The 21,673-nt window shown below is 46.5% G+C and overlaps 1 protein-coding gene across 4 annotated transcripts in view; it reads left to right on the top strand.

Moving 5' to 3' along the window:
- Positions 1 to 18,144, top strand: part of GLCE (glucuronic acid epimerase) — a 91,695-nt gene extending 73,551 nt beyond the window's left edge. For 3 of the 4 annotated variants that reach the window (XM_058665624.1, XM_058665623.1, XM_058665625.1), the window contains exons 2-4: positions 2,151 to 2,728; positions 5,954 to 6,199; positions 14,381 to 17,345. In XM_058665624.1, coding sequence (XP_058521607.1) covers positions 2,164 to 2,728; positions 5,954 to 6,199; positions 14,381 to 15,405 — 1,836 coding nt within the window. In that variant the 5' untranslated portion in view covers positions 2,151 to 2,163 and the 3' untranslated portion in view covers positions 15,406 to 17,345. Of the gene's footprint in view, positions 1 to 2,150; positions 2,729 to 5,953; positions 6,200 to 14,380; positions 17,346 to 17,714 lie in introns of those variants that run through there. The other variant, XM_058665626.1, reaches the window with a different exon arrangement.
- The last annotated feature ends 3,529 nt before the right edge of the window (positions 18,145 to 21,673 follow it).

The following is a 21,673-nucleotide window of genomic DNA, read 5'->3' as shown; positions in this document are numbered from 1 at the left end:
GTTAAAGTCTTCGCCTTGCATGCTCCGGGATCCCATATGGGCACTGGTTCGTGTCCCGGCAGCCCTGCTTTCCATCCTGCTCCCTGCTTGTGGCCTGGGAAAGCAGTTGAGAAGAGCCCAAAGCCTTGGGACCCTGCACCCACATGGGAGACCCAGAAGAAGCTCCTGGCTCCTGGCTTCGGATTGCTCAGGACCAGCCGTTGCAGTCACTTGGGGAGTGAATCATCGGATGGAGGATCTTCCTCTCTGTCTCTCCTCCTCTCTGTATATCCAGCTTTCCAATAATAATAAAAAAATCTTTTCAAAAAATGAATAAATCTTTAAAAAAAAAAGAGAAAGTAGAGCATCAGCAACCACGGGAACCAGGGCAGGCGTTGGGCCTGGTGGGTGTTACTGCGTGTCGCTCCGACTAGGCTGCAGCTCCCACTGGTTTATGTGAGGGCCAAGTGTGTTTTGGGCAGAATCAGGCTGGACACCCATTGGTTCAAGTAGAAGACAGGGCTGGAAACGAAACTGACCCAGCAATTGCAACCACCAGCTGATTTGGGGCGATGGACTGTGCCGGGCCCTATGCTGGCAAGTACACACAAGAATCTGGTCTGGGATCACCTCAGACAAAGTTTCTTTGGGGATCTCAGACATCCAGGGACTCCGAGTTTACCTTTTGTTGAAATTCAAAGAAAGGAATGAATTATACATTCATTTTCACTGTGAATTTTCTTTAGATATAGAAGTTCAACTTCCAATTTTTTCATCAAACCTTTTCATTAATCTCATTGCTGCCAAAAGGTTTTGTTGTGGGATAATGAGGAGAGATTATAAACAATGAAGTTAACAGTCATGGTTTGTGCCCTATGAAGCTGCTGTGGCAAACAGTAATGAGGTAGCTCCCTTTACTCTCAGCAGGCTGGGATATGCCGTGTGTTGCAGGTGTGATTGGCCCCAAATTTTTCGTGTCTCAGCGATTGCAGTGGAAGCAACCCAGGACTACTTGCATTGCAGTCGACAACTGAGCGGTACTCCAGCGGGCAGCAGGGACAGCAGCATCCAGTCACTCTTCTATCAGCCAGATGACATGATCTGACTTCAATTCTGGATGCAGTGTTGAAAAAAAACTTGAGGGTGGAGTGCCAGGACAAAGGTCTAAGAAACAGAGACCAGTTGGGTTATGACTGCAGCGTTCTGGCTGAGTGCTGATAGTGGAGATGGTGAAAAGAAGTCAGAGGCCAAGGATAATTTGAAGGGATAGCCAGTAGGACTTCCTGTCCGATCAGATGTAGAGCGACCAAGTGAGGAGTCGAGATGTTTAGTCAGAGCAGTAGGAAGGGACGGACAGGCTGAAGGAAAAGATCAGGCGTGTTTTCGGTATTAAATTACCTGTAAAATGCCATTTACTTGGATTGGCACATGGAAAGTGGAATTAAATGGTAAGTTTATTGTATAAAAATTCTTAAATACAGGTCTAGTTTTTTCATAATGAACATTTTTTTCTTGAGCTTTTCGGAGACCCTTCATAGGTGGCTGCCTCTGAAGGAAGATTTGGGACACGATTTTGGAGTAGTCGGCATACAAACCGAACATAGAGGCCTGAGACTGGTGAGACCACTTGGAGGGACTAGAGATGAGGAGTCAGCACGGGGCCTTAACGGTCACAGAGATGAAGGGGAAAGCTGCCCGTGAGAGCGAGGGGGAGCCAGGAGAGAACGGAACCTGGAGACCACAGGAAGAGCACGATCCAGGGAGTCTGCCAAGAGACCAAAGTCACAGTTGGGTTGGGCAGCACGGGCGCTGCTATGTTCCTGGAAAGGGTCTGTTTGTCAGGTTTCTCACACGGCTACAAAGGCCCGAAGCTCCGAGATGTGTGGACCTGAGGACTCAGTCCGTGGAGCTGGTGGGGGTTTATTTCACCCTAAGGATATTATGAGAAATTACTGAGATGCCCAAGAAGGACAAAAAATAAGAAACTTTTGATGTCTCTGTTTGGGAACGGTATGCTAATAGGGACTATGAATATTGAGGCAGCTGCCTTCTTGTTTGTGCTGGAAAGTTTGAGTTAGTAATTTTAAGTCTGATTAGAGTATGTGCAGACAGCTCTATGCTGTGAAATGTCCGTGATAATCTCTGGTGCGTTTTTCTTCTCGCCTCCGTAGGTATGGTCTGAATATGCGTTGCCTGGCAGCTCGGGTCAACTACAAGACTTTGATTGTCATCTGCGCACTCTTCACCCTGGTCACAGTACTTCTGTGGAATAAGTGTTCCAGTGACAAGACGATCCAGTTTCCACGGCACCTGAGTAGTGGCCTCAGAGTGGATGGACTCGAGAAGAGGGCAGTGGCGTCTGAGAGCGACAGCTACGTGAAGCACCTGGCCCGACAGCAGTCCGAGGAGGCCTTCCCTCCCGAGCAGCAGAAAGCGCCCCCTGTCGTGGGAAACAAGGTGTTGGGGCTCAAGTATGAAGAAATCGACTGTCTCATAAATGATGAACACACAATTAAAGGGAGACGAGAGGGGAATGAAGTCTTTCTTCCATTCACTTGGGTGGAGAAATATTTCGATGTTTATGGGAAGGTGGTCCAGTACGATGGCTACGATCGGTTTGAGTTCTCTCACAGCTACTCCAAGGTTTATGCGCAGAGAGCCCCTTACCACCCCGACGGTGTGTTCATGTCCTTCGAAGGCTACAACGTGGAAGTCCGAGACAGAGTCAAGTGCATCAGTGGGGTTGAAGGTTGGTATCTGCCCCACTTGCATGGTCTGTCCCAGTTATGTTGGAGGCAAAGAGATTGTAGATGTTAAACAGCAGATGTCTCCCTCCCTGTCAGGGTGCTTTCCACTGCTCTGCCATTGCAGGGAGGAAAAGGTCCAGTCTGATCCTGGGGTGACTCACAAGCTGCAAGTAAGCTCAGATGTAAACAAACAGGGCTCTTCCATTAACCTGCCTCCTGATCTAAAATTCTCCCCCAGAAAGGTCAAGGCGTGGCGTGTCCCTGAGGGGAGATAAGAAAGGAGCGAGACTGTCCATTGGCCCTGTCAGTATCCACATGTGGCTTGGTACCTCATCAGCTAGTGGTTATCAATGAAAATGTCCTGAACCCCTGGAGCCCGCCTCATGCTGCTTTGACTGCCTGTAAACCTGGGGCACTTGGGCTTCCTTCTGGGTATAATTAGGACATTTTAGAATCTGCTTGTCAAGCTTCTGATTGACTAGAAAACCATCATTTGTAAGTGGAGAGATGTGAACTAAATCTGTTTTGATTCTGTTTGACTTCACATCTTCATTTTGATAGAAAATGATTTTACTGTTTTAATCTTTTAGAAGCTGTGATGTAAACAAGCCTTCACTTGATATATTTTCACTTCAGAAAGAAGTGTGTGCTAACTCAGTGACCCTGGGAAGGTTATCAGACTCCCTCAGGTCAAGGGCCTGTTCCTCATGTCCGGCGTGCGAGTCTGCTCCTCTGTCTTCAATGTTTGTGTCACTTAAGGTTTCAGCAGTAGAGGAGTCAGACTGAGTAATATTCTTACCATGTAAGATAACTGTTGCCGCTTCTGTGTCTGTTTTCCAGAGGTCTTTGTACTGAGACAGCTTAACACAATTGTGTTGATATTGTAAAGGAATTCAGAAAGACAACAGTGTTAGAGATTTCAGAGCTATTCTGCTGTCTCCCCCTGATGTCCTGTGACCACAGTGTCCCCCTTTGGCATTGGGTTTTTGTTGGACTGCTAATGACTGAGGAGATTTCTTACATGCCATGATGTTTGCAATATATGGGACTATTCTTTAGAGTGTGACAGGTTGTTTTTAGGTTTTTTGTTTTTGTTTTTTTTTGTTTGTTTGTTTGTTTGGTTTTTGGTTTTTTTAGATTGATTTATTTTTGCTAGAAAAGCAGATTTAGAGAGAGAAGAAGAGACAGAGTGAGAAAGATCTTGCGTTGTTAGTTCACTCCTCAACTGACCACAACAACTGGAGCTGAACTTGTCCAAACCCAAGAGCCTCTTCTGAGTCTCCCACACAGGTGCAGGGTCCAGATGGCATTAAACCATCACTGGTGCTTTCTCAAGCCATAAGCCGGCATGTGAGTTGGGAAGTGGAGTAGCTGGGATACAAACCAGTGCCCATAGGGATCCCTACACTTGCAGGTGGAGGATTAGCCAGTTGAGCGATCATGCCACCCTGGTTTTTTTGTTTGTTTGTTATTATTTTTTTACCAGTATAAATGATGTGGTAGCTGTTCACTGTTAATCTTCATTTGCTATTTTAATACTGTGTAAAAGTTGAAAGCTACTGAACACTTCTAGTAGCACGGTATGAGAGTTCACTTTTCTTATCCAACTCTTGCCATCATGGGACATTGTGTTTAAATCTCTGATTTACAAAAGAATCTCATAATTTGTCTTCCACAACAACTAGTAAGGACAAATATCCTTTTGGGGCAGAATTTTTAGTCTCATTTTTTTGTTTGAAGCAGAGATCTTCCATCCATTGGTTCGCACCCCAGATGCCTGTGACAGCCAGGACTGGGCCAGGTGAAGGCTGAGTTCAGGAGCTCAGCCCAGGTCTGAGGTGGTCGATGAGCCCTTGAGCAACCATCTGCTGCCATCCCAGGAGGCTGGATCGGGCACCCCAGGATGGGGTGCAGGTGTCCCAGGCAAGCTCTTCACTGGCCCAAGGCCTGCTTTTGGAGTATCTCTTTGCTAGTTTGACCTTTTGGTATTTAACCTTGTATGCACACTCTTTACTAATGTGATTAGCATTTTTCTTGCACATATTTGCACTTATTCTTATTTAAATAGTGATAATACCAGTGCTGTGACATTTGTTAAAAATGCTTTCTTTGATTTGGTTATCTTTTAATTCTGCTTTTTTTTTATTTTAGAAGTTTTTAGTTTTTATAAATATTTTGGAACTTGGCTTTTTTGTGTTAAAAAATTTTTTTGTTGTTTAGAAAAAGTTACAGAAAGAGATCTTCTATCAGCTGTCACCCCCCAGAAGGGCCAGGCCAAAGCTGGGAACCAGGAGCTTCAGCCAGCTCTCCCGTATGGGTGGCAAGGGCCCAGACACTGGGTGCTGCAAGCCAGCACCCATATAGGAAGCTGGCATCACAGGTGGCAGCGTTACCCGCCAAGCTACAGAGCCAGCCCCTGCTTCTTTATCGTATGCTTAGAAAGACACACCAAACATTTGGAAAATTTTTCATAGAACTTTATAATGTGTCATTCATTTGTGAATTATTTTAAGAATCTATGGCTAAATAGCTTTAATTCAATAATAAAAACACTCCTTTATTTTAGCAGTTCCATTTTTGACAGGAAAGATGGAAGGAAAATACTCCAAGCTGTGATTATTATATCTTAATTTACCTAGTCACAACTGTCTTAGGAAGCAGATAAAGTGCTTTAACTGTGAGATGATAGACTGAACTATTAGACCATTCCTTGCTTGACACTAGAGAGGAGAGGTGAGTTGGTAGTTAGCATGCTTGTTAGGTAAAAATGTCTACAAGTTCAGGGTTAATATTTAGACTCTAACTGTGATGACATTATCTTGCATGCATCTAAACTGTGCAAAAATTGAATATGTGAAAGATGGCGTCTATAGCTGTGAACAGTAGACATTAAAAGACTGACCTTGAGAGGCAAGTGAGAGACAAGTGATGGTGCTGCGATGATGCTGATGCTGATGATCGGATGAGTGCTGAGTGATGTTTGTTACTTAGTCTCCAGTAATCTAAGGATGGGTGCTGGGTGTTGTTTGTTACTTAGTCTCCAGTAGTAGGGAGGATGAGTGTTGGGTGTTGTTTGTTGCTTCCTCTCCAGTAGTCATGAAAGCATTATAACAAGGAAGCACCATGGTTGCTGATAACCCAGTGACAGTCCCCAGAAGTAGCATAGTGAGGAGGGGTGTTCCGAGCAGGGTGGCCATGGTCATTCATTGTGTTTCTGTTCTGTGCAGGTGTGCCATTATCTACACAGTGGGGACCTCAAGGGTATTTCTACCCAATCCAGATTGCACAGTACGGGCTGAGTCATTACAGCAAGAATCTGACCGAGAAGCCGCCGCACATAGAGGTCTATGAGACAGCAGAGGACAGGGACAAGGGCAGCAAGGCTAGCGACTGGACCGTGCCCAAGGGCTGCTTTATGGCCAGTGTGGCTGACAAGGCCAGATTCACCAATGTGAAGCAGTTCATTGCTCCAGGTAAGTCATACCCTGTAGGTGCCTACTAGTCTTCTGTTGATTTGTAGCACCTGGTAGTCCCTTAACATTTTAATGATTTGGAAAAACACAGTAGCAGGCCTTTTATGTTTCATATATAAATGTGTGATGTTACCTGAGTGAAAGCCCTAAAGAAAGAACAACTGGGAAAAAAAAAAATCAAGATTGTAAAAAGAAATGTTTATTGTGTGAAGAGATGAGCCCCAGATGAGATGAGATGCAGCTTATCCACGGGTGGAGTGCACTCTGGAGGCCCGGGGCTGGAAACGGTGAAGTTCCTCACTGTACTTTAGTGTGTGATGATGATGATAGCTAATTCTTAAACAATTTTTGCATTAGGTGGATTTTTTTTTTCTTGCAGCGACAGCTAGTATTTCTTTTGCCTGTTCCTTGCCAGTGGCTTTTTTACTTTTTCACATATTTCAAGAACATATTCCAAGAAAATATTACCAAGCAGAGGCCCAGCATGGTAGCCTAGAGGCTAAAGTTACTGCATTGCATGCACTGGGATCCCATGTGGGCACTAGTTCATATCCTGGCTGCTCCACTTCCCTTCCAGCTCCCTGCTTGTGGCCTGGGACCCTGTGCCTGCATAGGAGACCCAGAAGAGGCTTCTGGCTCCTAGTTTCAGATCAGCTCAGTTCAGCCCTGGCCGTTGCAGCCACGTGGGGAGTGAACCAGCAGACAGGAGATCTTTCTGTCTCTCCTTCTCTCTATAAATCTGATTTCCCATGAAAATAAATAAATCTAAAAAAAAAAAAAAAAATTACCAAAAAAACATGCTTCTCCTATTGAATTTTGTTAATGTACTAAATAATCTCAAACTTCATATAAAGCCACTTTCATTAATAAAATCATTTATAAAATCAAATCGACTTTATGCAACATTTCCTCTTTTGCTAAGGCAGTCTCATTAATTAGGATGTGATGTGTTTTTTCTACTCTAATCAATATCGGTGAGGATTAACGAGCCCATTACTCTAAGAAGGCAGGGAGATGATTTTAGTAGCTGCACCTCAGGCTTCATTTTCTGTGGGGATACATTTTCAGGAACAGAAGAGGCGCCCCGTTCCCGCTAACCCTGCAGGTGATAAATAAAAAGAAAAGAAAGGCTGTGAGACCTCTTGCTTGTCCTGCAACTCACGGACCTTGAAAGCCGCAGCAGACTTGCTGGCTCTAGCTGGCCGGAAGCGATGGATTTCGGAGTGCTTAATGCAGTGCAAGTGATGGTGACCTTTGCTTTTGTTCTGTGACTAGAACCTCTTCACGTGGCGCTCCGTGATAGGCCAGCTTCAAGAGCATCTTTGGTGATTGTGAAACAGCAGGCCTGGCTGAGGGAGGAGGAGCGAGGAAACAGCTAACTATTTAGTCACGAGATCTAGCATGTCATTAAGGAAGGAAATGGTTAGACGAAGGAAAGGACACTGGATTTTGGGTGCACCCATGGGAGCTTATTTTTACACTCACTGCTTCATCCGGATCTCCCACATAGGTGGCAAGGGCCCAACTAAACACGTGGGCCATCTTATGCTGCTTTTCTCAGGCCGGTTTACCAGGGAGCTGGATCAGATTAGGATAGGAGGGTGCAGCCCTCAACTGGAGGGCCTCAGGTATCTATGAGGTTTTTCTAGAATAATCTTTTGAATTCAAGCCTGTTTAGAGGAACAGATTTCACTGTACACTCTGGGGTAAAATGGGTAATGAAACAAAGTTAAGTACCCACATGCTTAGCCAGCTTCTCTCCAGCCGGGAGCTGCAGGAAAGCTCCTTCCTGAGGTGATTTTAAGCTTGTGCTCGGGAGCACTCAGCCAGTGGGACACAGCAGCTCGAGCTGGCACTGTGTGGTTGGAAGAGTGCTAGCTGGCAGTGGAGTGTAGGCTCTGGTATCTTAGATGTGCCTCTAGGACAAGAATACAAGGCGAGAAATGGATTGGGTTTACTTGGGAGTTACTGCTCAGCTCAGAGAGAAGAATCAAAAAGGCGAGAAGTTTCATGAAGTGCAAGAGGCGAGGCTTTTTGGAGAGTACAGGCCCCGTGAGAGATGACGGGGAGAAATCAGGTGGAAGAATGATTGGGACCTTGGAGTCCAAGCGTTCACGTCCAGGTCCCGGTGAGGCAGGAAGGACCCAGAGGACCAGGGGCTGCATGCTGTCAGCCTATTCTTTTTCTCTTTCTTGGCCTTGAATTTGTTTTTCACTGAAGGGAAACAAAATCCTCTATGGTGAAGAACTGTATAATGAGTCTGCCGTGTATTTTTATTGTTTCATTGATGATTAAGTTAGCTGTCCCTTTCCCAAAGCACTCTTTTCGTTTCATTCCGTCACCTCACTTGGTTCTGTCTCGATAGCCGTTCTTCCCTAGGCTTCCTGTGAGTTCTCCTCACGCTGGCTCATCTCATTGCCTCATGTTCTGAGCAGGGCCTCTGCTCATTTGCTGTAAGACACTTGTGGATTAAATGAATCAGTGAAGAGTTTGTGTCTCAAAATGCTGATTTAAAGAATATTCTTTTTGTCCAACCTTACACAGTAACAAATAAAATCCTGTGTGTACATATTGAAAGTGTTTAATGTGGTGCTGGGGTATATCAGGTACAAGTGTATCTTGTACTGAGAAATGAATACTGTAGTCACGTTAACACATCTGTTACCTCACAAAGCTGTCGTGTGTGTGTGTGTGTGTGTGTTGGGAACACCGACAAGTCACTCTCAAGGTCAACATTGTTGCGTTCCATAGAAAAGTGACATCATACAGTGTATTTTTGTCTGGCGTACCTCACTTAGCATTATACACTCATATTTCATCTGTGTTGTCACAGCAGGATCTTATGCTTCTTGTTGACCAAATAAAATCCACTGGGTCTGGATGCCACGTTTTCCTAATCCCTTCACCACGGGTTCTGTCTGTCTGGGCTTTTGTGAATAATGGAGCAATGGCTGTGGGAATGCAGAGATCTCCTTTGAGATATTTTCATTTTAGAGGATTGCTGGATCACACATGGTACTTCTGTTTTTAATTTTATAAGATGCCTCCATACTATTTTCCATAATGGCTGGTGCAATTTACATTCCTATCCAAAATACATAAGGGTTTCCTTTTCTTCCCCCAACAAGATGTATCTATTTGTTTAAAGTCACAGGTACACAAGGAGAAAGAGAAATTGATTCTTTTTTTTTCTAAAGATTTATCTATTTTTATTACAAAGTCTGATATACAGAATGGAGGAGAGATAGAAAGATCTTCCATCCGATGTTTCACTCCCAAGTGAGCGCAACGGTCGTTGCTGCACCGATCCAAAGCCAGGTGCCAGGAACTTCCTCCAGGTCTCCCACATGGGTGCAGAATCCTAAAACATTGGGCATTGGGCCGTCCTCGACTGCTTTCCCAGGCCACAAGCGGGAGCTGGATGGGAAGTAGAGCTGCCGGGATTAGAACCGGCACCCTTGTGGAATCCTGGCACATTCAAGGCGAGGACTTTACCTGCTAGGCTACGCTGCTGGGCCCGAGAAATTGATTCTTAATCCTCTGGTTCACTCCTCAAAGAGCCGCCATAGCCACAGCTGGGCCAGGCCAAAACCAGGGATCTAGAACTATGACAAGGTCTCCCACCTGGGTGCCGAGAGAGGCCCAGGGAGTTGGACCGTCTTCGGATGCTTTCCCAGGTTCATCAGCAAGGGTGCTGAATCAGGCATGCAGATGTTGGAGTTGCAGGCAGAGACTTACCCACTGGGCCAGAGTGCTTGTGTCCCTTTTGTCTTGTGAGGATGACCATCTCACAAAGGACGAGGTGATGGTCTGCCAGGACTTGTATTTGCATCTTCCTAGTGTGGAGTGGTGCTGGGCACCTTTTTACCTGCCTTCAGACTAACAGTACCGCATGGAAAAAGTTACTGAGATAGATCCTTTGCCCATTTGGGAGTGCTTTTTAATTTTTGCTTTGTTTCTGTTGTTGCTATTATGAATTTCTGGTATTTTTTGTGTATTAGCCCCTTATCAGATATGCAGTTTACAAATATGTTCTCGTGTTCTGTAGATTGCATTTTTGTTCTATTGTTTCATTAGGCATGCAGAAGCTTTTTAATGCAGTATTTCCCCCATCCCTTTTACCTGTGTTTTTGTTGCCTATACTTTCATTGTTATATCCAGAAACTCACTGCCCAAATCAGTGTCAGTGCTGGTCTTAAATATTCATCATCCTTTGCTGCCTAAGATACACGTACGTGTACCACATCCACCAAAACTCCAGCTGTAGTGACTCCTTGGGTTAGCTTCTCAGAGCAGTGGTCATGGATTTCAACCAGCAGAGAAGCTGGGAAGTTCTATTAGTAAATTTGAAGCAGAACTCTCCAGGCAGCAACGTCCTCCCAGGAGAGCCCAGAACTCTGGTGTTTTCAGGCTGGTTGCCACAACCATCCAGTTTGCTCTCATCACGTCTTCCTGCATGATGCGGCAGGCAACTTCCTTCCCCTGTGAGGTGGGAACTCAGAGGCCTGAATCAAGATTGCTGAGAGGGTGATGATGGGTAGCCGGCGTCTGCCAGTGGAAGATTAGCACTTCTCTCTGACTCAGGAGCCCCCTCTGCTGGTGGTCAGGTGTTAGGAAAATCCAGGGCGGATTTGTTTGAAAGGTTACTGCTCTTAATTCATTTCTGAGTCAGTGGGACTAATCTGTTTATAGGACGCAAGTGGTTGAACTGTATCATTTCATTAAATTTATATAAAGTGAAAATTAGAATGGGATTGTGGCATGAAATAGGCACACCTGCAGCCTTCTCCTATTTGGACTTCTAAAGATGAGCCATTGTTCGGCTATGCCTTCAGACCAGAGATGGTCTCACCAAGAAACCATTGAACTTACCAGAACAATAAGATGCTGGACTGTATGCTTGGTAAATACCTCCAAAGCAAGAATCTCAACTGGATTTGAACTATGGAAATGCAATAATGTGGAGCAATCCACCGTGGGGGGAGGGGCAGGGGGAATCCCAGTGCATATAAAAATGTACCACATAATGCAATGTAATTAATAAAAAAAATTTATATAAAAAAAGATGAGCCATTGTTGTCTAGTTTGGCCTGAATGTCATCGTAGTTAATATGATTGTCTGATGAATGAGGCATTTCCCCTCAATGAGCAAATAAGTGGCACTCAAGGCAGTCTGTTTTGCTGAATGTAATTTAATCTTGAATCCTAAGTCAATTCAGAATCCTACAGGGATTCAGGGGTGTTGCTCTGCCCCCCAAATCCCATGTCACTATCCCAGGTAGTTAGGAGACAGTACGTGTTGACATTTTGCTAGATAAAATGGGTTTTTGCTGTATTCGAAGTGTACTTTGAAATCAGTTTTTTCAGGTCACTCAGAGCATTCAGTCTGTCAAGGTGGCCCCATTCTTGACGTACTTCCATAACTGTCCGTTCCATCAGTGAGCCACGTAGGGCCGTACTGGTGGAGTCCACTGAGGCCTAAGTCAGATGGTCAGCCCAGCCTGCTGGTCACAGCCGGCACACCATCTCAAGTTCACGTTTCTGATCTTTGCCTCTGGCAGCGTACACAGAGCTCCTTAAGGCTCCCCACAGCAGATTGATTTCTGTGCCTGTGTCCTAGAAAAATAGATACTTTCATTGATTATTCTCATCAGGATGTCATTTCCAGGATCATCTGCCTTTTACATAGACTTTTAACTTGATCCAAGAAATGTGGGTTCTAGTTCCTGCTTAGCAATAATTAGCTTTGGCCTTGGGAAAAAACGTTTAACCCTGCAAAGCTTGCTTATCTTCATCTTTAAAGGAAATGATAGTCCCTTTCCCACAAACCTCGAAAGATTATTGCAAAGGTCAAATGAGATAAATGCATAGGATGTATGTTTGGAAATCACAAGAATAATAGTATGTTCAGTTTCCCTTCTCGGTAGGTCTGGATGAACAATATTCAGAAAATCATCTTTCTAATCATTAGTAATTATTATGTGCAAGAGAAATTTCCTATTAATTTTTAAGCTAAAGCAGCTTGTACTGTTTTATTAGCATTTGATAATTAGTAACTAACTGCTGTCATTGACTCCTTGTCTTTTTTCCTTCCTTAAAATTACCCTGCAAAGTCACCTTATCTCTGACGTGTGAAGGAATTGAGGCTTGAAGAGGTGTATCTTGGAAGACTTCTTAAAATTAGTAGAGCAAGAGTTCAAGTGTAAGGGTTTTTTTTTTAAGATTAATCTATTTTTATTGGAAAGTCAGATATACAGAAAGGAGGAAAGAGAGAGAGAAAGATCTTCCATCCAATGATTCACTTCCCAGGTGGCTGCAGAGGTCAGAGCTGAGCTGATCCAAAGCCAGGAGCCTGTTTCGGGTCTCCCACACAGGTGCAGGGTCCCAAGGCTTTGGGCCATTTGCAACTGCTTTCCCAGGCCACAGGCAGGGAGCTAGATGGGAAGCAGGGCCGCCGGGATTAGAACCGGCAACCATATGGGATCCTGGAACGTTCAAGGCGAGGACTTTAGCCGCTAGACTACCACGCCGGGCCCAAGTGTAAGGTTTTTAACTCCAGAATCCATGCTTATTTTCCTCCTTGCCACCCTGACTTTGTGTTCTACATTAACTTATTGCTTAATTTCCAAAAAATTTTGTTCACAAGCCCAATGAATATCTGAAAGCAAACCTGCCTTCTTAGCATCAAGTTATAATATTTAGTAAAATAACCTATTGTAATTGTTCAGAGGGTTATCTGAGTAAATAGATGTATGTAAAGTGCAGAGAACATAGTAAAATATATCAATGTACAGTTAATGTAATTAGAATGTCAGGGGCCAGTATTGTAGCATGGTGAGCTAAGGCACCACCTGCAGTACCAGCATCTGTAACGGCACTGACTTGAGACCTGGCCGCTGTACTGTCCCAGCTCCCTGGTGGTATACTGGGTGGGTGGGAGAAGATGGCCCAGGTGCTTGGCCCCTGCACTCATCTGGGAAGCCAGAAGGATGCTCCAAGCTCCCGGTGTCAGCCTGGTCCAGCCCTGACCATTGCAACCGGTTGAGGAATGAACCAATGGATGGAGGTCTTACCTCTCACCCCTCCCCAACTCTGTCTTTCAAATAAATAATCCTTTTTGTAAAAATTAGATTTGCATGTAACTATTTTCCTCTGCCCTCTTTTTGGCAATGTTGTGCTAAGCTAACTTGGAGGTATTTTTTCCTTTTTGCAGGGGTGTGTACTAGCGTCATCATTGTTTACCAGCTAACAGTAGCTCTAGAAAAGGCAGTATGATCAACCATACCTTAACCTGTTGTTGTTGCTGTTTCTAAGATGGGCTTATTTGAAAGGCACAGTTACAGAGAAAGGACAGAGAGAGAGGTCTTTAAGCTGATAACCCACAAAGACTGAGGCCAGGCCAGGCTGAAGCCAAACCCTGGAGCGCCAGCTGGGAGTCCCAAGCACCTAGGCCATCCTCCACTGCTTTCCCAGGTGCATTAGGGAGCTAGGTCAGAAGAGAAACATCTGGAACTCAAACTGGTACCTCTGTGGAATGTGGGCATGATAAGTAATGGTTTAACCCACTGTGCCACACTGCCAGTCTCAGTCGCTAGTACTTAATCCCTAATGTAAACCAAATAGCAAAGCCAAGAAGTTTCATCTGTTTGTCACCAGGTCATCATGAACTCATCATCACCAGTTTTGTGTTAGTTAGTAGTTAATTTGTTTAAAAAAAAAAAAAGTTAACCCAATAGCCTAATGGATAAAATCCTTGTCTTGAATGTACTGTGATCCCATGGGGGCACCAGTTCATGTCCTGGCTGTTCCACTTCCCATCTAGCTCCCTGCTTGTGGCCTGGGAAAGCAATAGAGGATGGCTTAAGTACTTGGGCTCCCACTCGTGTGGGAGACCAGAAAGAAGCTGCTGGCTCCTTGGTTCAGACTGGCTCAGCTCCGGCCATTGTGGCCACTTGGGGAGTGAACCAGTGGATAGAAAAATCTGTCTCTCCTTCTCTCTTTAAATCTGACTTTTGAATAAAAATGATAAATCTTTTTTTTTTAAAAAGTTAAAATAGTGATTCAGAGCACAGCATATTTGTTAATTTTGCGTGATGGTGATTGTCAAGTGTGCATTGTGCAGTTTCAAATACAGAAGGACCCGTACTCTAACGCCCTGTGTTGGTGTCTCACCCTCTGCAGAAACCAGTGAAGGTGTGTCCTTGCCACTGGGAAACACGAGAGACTTTATCATCTCATTTGACCTCAAGTTCTTGACAAACGGGAGCGTGTCCGTGGTTCTAGAGACAACGGAGAAGAACCAGCTCTTCACCGTGCACTACGTCTCCAACACCCAGCTAATAGCTCTCAAAGACAGAGACGTTTACTACGGCATCGGGCCCAGAACCTCGTGGAGTACAGTCACCAGGGACCTGGTCACGGACCTCAGGAAAGGAGTGGGTCTTTCCAACACAAAAGCCGTCAAGCCAACCAAAATCATGCCCAAAAAGGTGGTCAGGCTGATCGCCAAAGGGAAGGGCTTCCTCGACAACATCACCATCTCCACCACAGCGCACATGGCCGCCTTCTTCGCCGCAAGTGACTGGCTGGTGAGGAATCAGGATGAGAGAGGCGGCTGGCCGATAATGGTGACCCGCAAGTTAGGGGAAGGGTTCAAGTCTTTAGAGCCAGGGTGGTACTCTGCCATGGCCCAAGGGCAAGCCATTTCTACGCTCGTCAGGGCCTATCTGTTAACAAAAGACCACATCTTCCTCAATTCAGCTTTAAGGGCGACAGCCCCTTACAAGTACCTGTCGGAGCAGCACGGAGTGAAGGCCGTTTTCATGAACAAACACGACTGGTATGAAGAATACCCAACCACACCCAGCTCCTTCGTCCTGAACGGCTTTATGTATTCTTTAATTGGGCTGTACGACTTAAAAGAAACTGCAGGGGAAAAACTCGGCCAAGAAGCGAGGTCCTTGTACGAGCGTGGCATGGAGTCCCTGAAAGCCATGCTCCCTCTGTATGACACCGGCTCGGGCACCATCTATGACCTGCGACACTTCATGCTGGGCATCGCACCCAACCTGGCCCGCTGGGACTACCACACCACCCACATCAACCAGCTGCAGCTGCTCAGCACCATTGATGAGTCACCCGTCTTCAAGGAGTTTGTCAAGAGGTGGAAGAGCTACCTGAAAGGCAGCAGGGCCAAGCACAACTAGGGCTGCCAGCCCGGAGCCTGCGCCAGCCTCTGCTACCCATGGGAGCCCCGGGCTCCGGCCGGCAGGGCGTGGGCACGTTTTAAAAGGCTGTGCGCCGGCTGTTTGCGGATGACATCAGAGCCATCAGTGACTCTTCAAGGCAGCCTTCTGAAGCACCTGCATTCCACGAGCTGGCCTTTTAACTCAGGAAGTGGCCTTGAACGGAGAGTGTTTAGTCAGTGGGCCATAACAATGCCCTGGCCTGTTGCCACGTCCAGTTCCCCGGATGGTCCAGACGTGCTGAGCTTGCCCAGGCCAGCCTAGGACAAAACTCTTTTAAAATGTGATTATATTTATATTTATATTGAAAGCAGACTTTGAAAACGAAGTGTGTGCTGTCATTCCGTAACTGTGTCTTCGTAGCCTGGATGGTGGGTCATGTTCAGCTTCTTCTCTGTAGCTTCATTTCTTGGGAGTCAGTGAGCTCTTGTTGCATTTGTTCAATTTGCTGAATACATGGAGAATATTTTGGATTACGATTTTCTTCAAAATGTGCAAATCAAAAACACACCCAGTGTTCAGGCGTCACAGTTCTATAACGTAAGCACAACTAAAACAAAGTATGTTGACTGCACAAGGGATTACACAACGTTTCAGTTTTATAAAACTTGACCTACAATCAGTAAGAGTTTGATAATCAGTGTGTCCTTCCTGCACACCATGGTGATGCCGTCTGCTTGTCACTGTCTAGAACCCTGTTCTCTCCTCTCAGACTGCACCGGAGAGTCCTGTCCATCTTGGGGACGTGATTTGGGATGTTTATTACGAACCCGAGTCTGGGAAGGAGCTGGTGATTTCAAGTCCACTGCCACTCCCTCTTCGGTCTCTTTCCCCCCCGTAAGGACAGACACTCGGTTAGAGATGACGGGAGAGAGTCAGTGGAGTCGAGCATCCCTTAGCAAACCACGGGTTCTGTGTGCTGGTGTTGGAACGGCCGGCTGTCACAAGAGATGCTGCCGAGAGTGCTAGCCGTGGGTGGTCAGGTCTTTCCTTGGGGTGTTCAGCCCCTGCCGTACCTCGCCTCGGGGGCTTCAGGCAGCGAGTTTATACGAAGCAGGTGGTTCTGCCCTGACCCTGGCTTTCAGGCATGGCAGTGTGCTGCGTCAATACTGCCTCTTGCCCAGTGGAGACCAGGAGGCCCGCGTGTTCCTTCAGGGGACAGAGTTGACCAGCACAGCACAGCTTCACTGGGCCTGGGGTGCACACTGAAGAGCTGCCTGGGTTAACTTGCCTACACACAAGTCTTCATTGAGTTTGGCCTACCAAGCACTGCTTAGAAACAGGAAAACAGATCACATGTTTATGTATATAGTTTGTAAGATGTAGCATCAAAGGGGGCAGGAGTGAAGAAGGTGAAGAGCTGCCCGGAATATTAAACCAGCCATAAAAAAGTGAGCGTAAGCTTCCGCTTTGTGTGACCACAACTCTTCATTTTCCCCAGAACCAAAAGAGTTGTAGGTGAATATGCTCTCTCCCAGCCTTGGGCCTTCACACAAGCTGTTTCAGCAATGTTTAGACTACATCTTTTTTGTCTCAGCAATAAAAATGAGGACTCCCTCATTTTTATTTTGGGTGATGCTGTTCAAAAATAAACTTTGCCCTCTGGGAGCCCCCTTTCCTTTATCCTAGTGTTAGGATTTGCGGTGGGCCAGACTTGCGCTCTGAGTTTGCTTGCCAGTCTTGAGATGTAGGGAGTCCGTGAGGACAGCATGGTACCGCCTCTGCGGCAGACACCAGTGCCTTAACCGTGCGGCTGTCCTCTTGCCGGAGGGAGGCGAGGCTTCCCCCGCCCCGAGTGGCAGTGCCCTGCCGTTCCTGGTGGGTCACGCTGCCTTCCACGGGGCAGCAGCAGCCTGTTCGGGGTGTGATCTCGGCCTGCTCCGAGAGCGTGAGGGGAACCTGTAGCCGAGCTAACTCGGATGCAGGCCCTGCAGAGCTGGGAAGCCCACCTCTGAGACAGGGCGGTCTGCATTGTGAGCAAGCCTGCAGGCCAGCCAGGGCTGTGTGGGGAGCACAGCACAGACGATCCATGTCATTGTCTACAAAGAGATGTGGCTTTTTCTAAGGTTTTAAATCATATAAAATGTTTACTTATTCTGAGCTTAGAAGGACTAGGGGGAGGGCATTTGACCTTTTTATCTTGTTTATTTTTGGAAAATGTTATAATAGGTGTTGGGTTTTGTTTGGGTTTTTTGCTTATCTTGATTCGCTTGGATGGTACATCTATTGCCATTTCAGTCTTAAAAACAGCCACAAGTTTCTGGATGAAGGTCAAGTTTGATGACTCATCCAGGACCTGTACTGTCCGTGGTGGCCTCACCCAGGATCTCCCCATGGTACCAGAAATGGCACACAAGCACAATTCTCCAGATGCGACCCTCCCTGTCCTTTGTCAGCGTGAAAGCATCACTGACAGCTGCTATCTCCCCGCCCCCCTCTGTTGTCCGTGTGAGTTTGACACCATGTGTTAAATATGCAATAAAGTGTTTACGGATGCCCTCCTGCTGGGGGTCTTTTGTAAGGCTGTACAGATTTTGCCGTTTAAGCACAATGTGCACCTGTTAGTTTTCTATACAGCAAAACTTGATTTTTTTGCAAATGGAAAGGTATTTTGTTTCTATACAGAGTAAATGGATTGTTTGTGCTTAATGTAAAACTGCTTTATAAAATTGTAAAATAAAGTTTTCATCTTAAAAGGAACACATCTGGATGTCTCTAATTATTCTGACCATTTGAGCCCAGCAAGCAGATTCCTGGCTGTCATTTCCTGTTCTGCTCATGACAGCTATACAAGCGACGGATGCCCATGGGGGGGCACGCAGGGCTCTGTCAGACCTGAGTGAGAGCAAAGCACAGACCTGAAGAGCTGGGGCCTACAGGGGGAGCCAAGGAAGCAAGATGGCTGAGTATGTATCGGGGAGGGCGTGGGGGTGAAGGTGCCCGCACCCCTGTGTGGAGGCCGGTTCCCATTCTAATGCAGATTAGCCAGCTATGTTTCCACAGCTCTGTCCCTCCTGAATGTTCTACACCAGCCTCTTCCCAATGAGAAGCTCCTTTTAGTGCTTTTTTCACTTCCCAAATACTTGTCCATAATGCTACGAACCAGTATAGCTTTGCCTTACGTTTCGCTGCACAGCTTTCTGGTTTATAAGCAGTCTGTATTCCTCTTGATCACCACCACACAGCTTTCCAGCTGGTGAGCACACAGCTTTGGACAAGCTAACCAGCTTTTTGGGCAGCTGTTTCCTTCAGACTGTGTTCTGACCTGGGAAATAGCCATGTGGTTGCAAACAGTCTCCAGCCAGGCCAGCCTTGCTTTGGTTTTGCTCAACGTGGCCAAAGTGTCAGTAACCCATCTCCCTTTGCCGGTACACCCTGGTCGGTCTCTTACAGGTTCCTCATTGAGAGGAACCTCCCTCATGTCCGTAGTGATCAGACAGGAACTGGCCATTCATCCCCATTAATCCAAGCTTGGAATTGATTACAGTGATATCATATGAGAAACAGATGAAAAGTAGCATTCACAGCGTTCCAGCCCTGGACCCTGTGCATTTCTGATGTCAGCTGGTTCCATTCAGCATCTGTAACATGCCACTCTACCCTTAGAATAAATTCCCTGTGAGGGCTGAAGCTGGCTGGATTCGGTTACTGTTGCTTGCAACAAATGAATCATTGTTAACCATATAGCCTCTGTTGGGCCACTGAAACAAAAACAGGAGATGGCTTCATGAACAGAAATCAATTGTCCTGCCATTCTGGAGGCTGGAGCTCAGGTACCTGCACGCCTACTCTCTTTGAGGCCTCCCCTAGCCTGCAGATGGCAGCTTCTTGCAGTTGGTCCGGTGTGGTCACTTCTGTGTTGTCTGTGTCCTATGTCTTCCACTTAAGAGGGCTCGTCAGGCTGAGAGCAGGTCCCTGTGAATACATGGCTACATGTGAAAATGTGTAGCAAAATAGAATTTAAACATTGTTTTTTGGTGCAAAAAGAAAATGAAATCCTTAATGTTTTCCATGCACTTTTGGAAGAGGACTTGCAAGTGCATGGCCATTTCCCAGCTGCGTGCAGCAGAGAAGGAAAAACCTGCCAGCGTGGCTGAGGTTGTGAGGAAACGGGACAGCCCCATTCCATGGTCCTTGGAGCAGACCCATCCTGTGGTGCCTGGGGGCACAGTTCAACTCCTGACAGCCACTCTCCCTTCGAAGTGCTGCAAGATGGAACCAGCCTAGACTGTCATTTAACTTGCTGGAAGCCAGCAAAGGCCAAAAGCCTCTAGGGGGTGTCACTGAACAGAAATCTAGACTCAGATCTCCCTGGCATCAAAATTTACTCTCACGCATGGGCTGCATCGCCACTCAGTGCAGTCCAATAACCAGAGAAGTCAATGATCTTAGAGTTGTGTTGTAAACTAACAAATGACCGTGTGCGTGACCAGCCATTCGGAATGTGGAGCTCTCAGATGTGGAAGGGGAGACCATGGATAGATGCAAAGTCCACACAAATTGCGAGTTGTGGAGAGGTTTGATGATTTTTTTTTCCCAATTCCCATCGACATTACTGTAACTTAAAAGATAGTCAACAATAGCAGGATAAAATACTGATTTTCATTATACCAACTCGTTAAGGATGCCAAATGGAAAATGGATGCGAATCTAAATGCAGTGTTGGTGACGAATCGGAATGTTTGCTGCTCGATTTCCGGTGAAAAGAGATATGTTTACCATCTGGGAAGAGCGATAGATAACTTGTGTGTGCACCCCGCATCTCCTGCATGCTAAACAGCGCCAACCCTGTGATTTGGCTAATCCTGTTCCAGGAGAAGGAATTTGCTGAACGATAGGACTGCAGCGTGAGTGGTTAACAAGCTGTAGCGGAGAGAACAGCTCGGAAGTGGAGTAGGGCCGTAGCTGATCTTAGACACAGAGAGGATCGCATTATGCAGCCCGAAGCTCCTTGGGTCTAAAGAATAATTTACATCAGGAAGTAACCAGGGGCTGCTGGGGAATTTGCTGTGTTCTCAAAGGCACCTGTAGAGCAAACCGAAGGTGAAAATGGCAGCTGTGTAAGAGCGCTCCCTCGTGGCTGGGGGCGGAATAGTAAGTGACTCCCCAGGGCAGAATGATGAGTCCTGTTATAAGGAGACACATGCCAGAGCACACCTTTCTATCAGTGCCGGGTGCTCCTTTGTCTTTCCTTTGTCACGTCAGCAAAACTGCATATCTGCAGTACTGCTGGATACAGTGGTAAGTCCCAACGTAAGTCCCCCAGGCCCCTTAGCTTGCTTGGCAAGGGGAACTGCAGCAGAGTGTGTTCCGCCTCAGCTCCTGCAGGCGTGCAAGCTCTGTTCCCTCGGCAGACATCCGGCCTAGGAGGTGGCCCCAGCCACTGAGGGCTGGGCACTCAGTACAGCAGGTGGGATGCTGCTCGTAAGCCTGCAGCCCACACCAGCTGGGCGTCCTGCTGACATGCACCCCAGGATACAGCAAGTGATGATGGCTCAAGGACATGGGAGACCCCAGCTGAGTTCTCAACTTCTGATTCTGACCTGGCCCCAGCCCGTGGCTGTTGGAAGGCATTTCGGGTGGAAACCAGAAAACAGGTTTCCCTCTCTTCTTCTCTTCCTTTCCAATAAGATAAAAACTTATAAAAAAATAATTTTAATGACACTTTTAAAATATGCTCAGTTCTTAGTGTCTTAATAAGCAGACTCTGGGTCAATCTTCCTTACTAACAGGTGAATGGGCGTGCGCCCCTGTGAGTTCTTCCTAAGCCAAATCCTGCTCAGAGCAGCTCACCACCACTCTGGAGGCGTGGCTGACAGTCAACGGGTAAACCAAGCAGCTTGCTCAGGGTCATGCCAAAACTGCCACCACTAAGCACTAAGTGAACACCTTCCTACCAGTAACGCACTCACATACCACAACCGGGGCACTGCCCACTGGCCGGGACCACCCGCGCCGTGGTAGGCGTTGGCAGCCTCCCCTTCCAAAGCCAAAAGCAAAGCCAGGGTGGGCACCATACCCGCTGATGCACGCTGGGTGTGGGCTCTGACATAAGGATACCAGGGGCATTTTCTCTCCATTGGGAGAAAGGATTATGTTAAACTTCACAGATGAACAAAGGAACCTGGAGAAGTCTGCCAGAAGTCATCCGTTCTTTGACAAACTAAGATCTGACCTCCAGTTCTGTACTCTGAGCCGTTCTCCCCAAGCAGTAGCAATGATCACCTCA

The sequence above is a fragment of the Ochotona princeps genome, chromosome 6 (genome assembly GCF_030435755.1).
Source record: "Ochotona princeps isolate mOchPri1 chromosome 6, mOchPri1.hap1, whole genome shotgun sequence".
Taxonomy (NCBI): domain Eukaryota; kingdom Metazoa; phylum Chordata; class Mammalia; order Lagomorpha; family Ochotonidae; genus Ochotona; species Ochotona princeps.
This window is presented reverse-complemented; position numbering and strand designations above follow the sequence as displayed.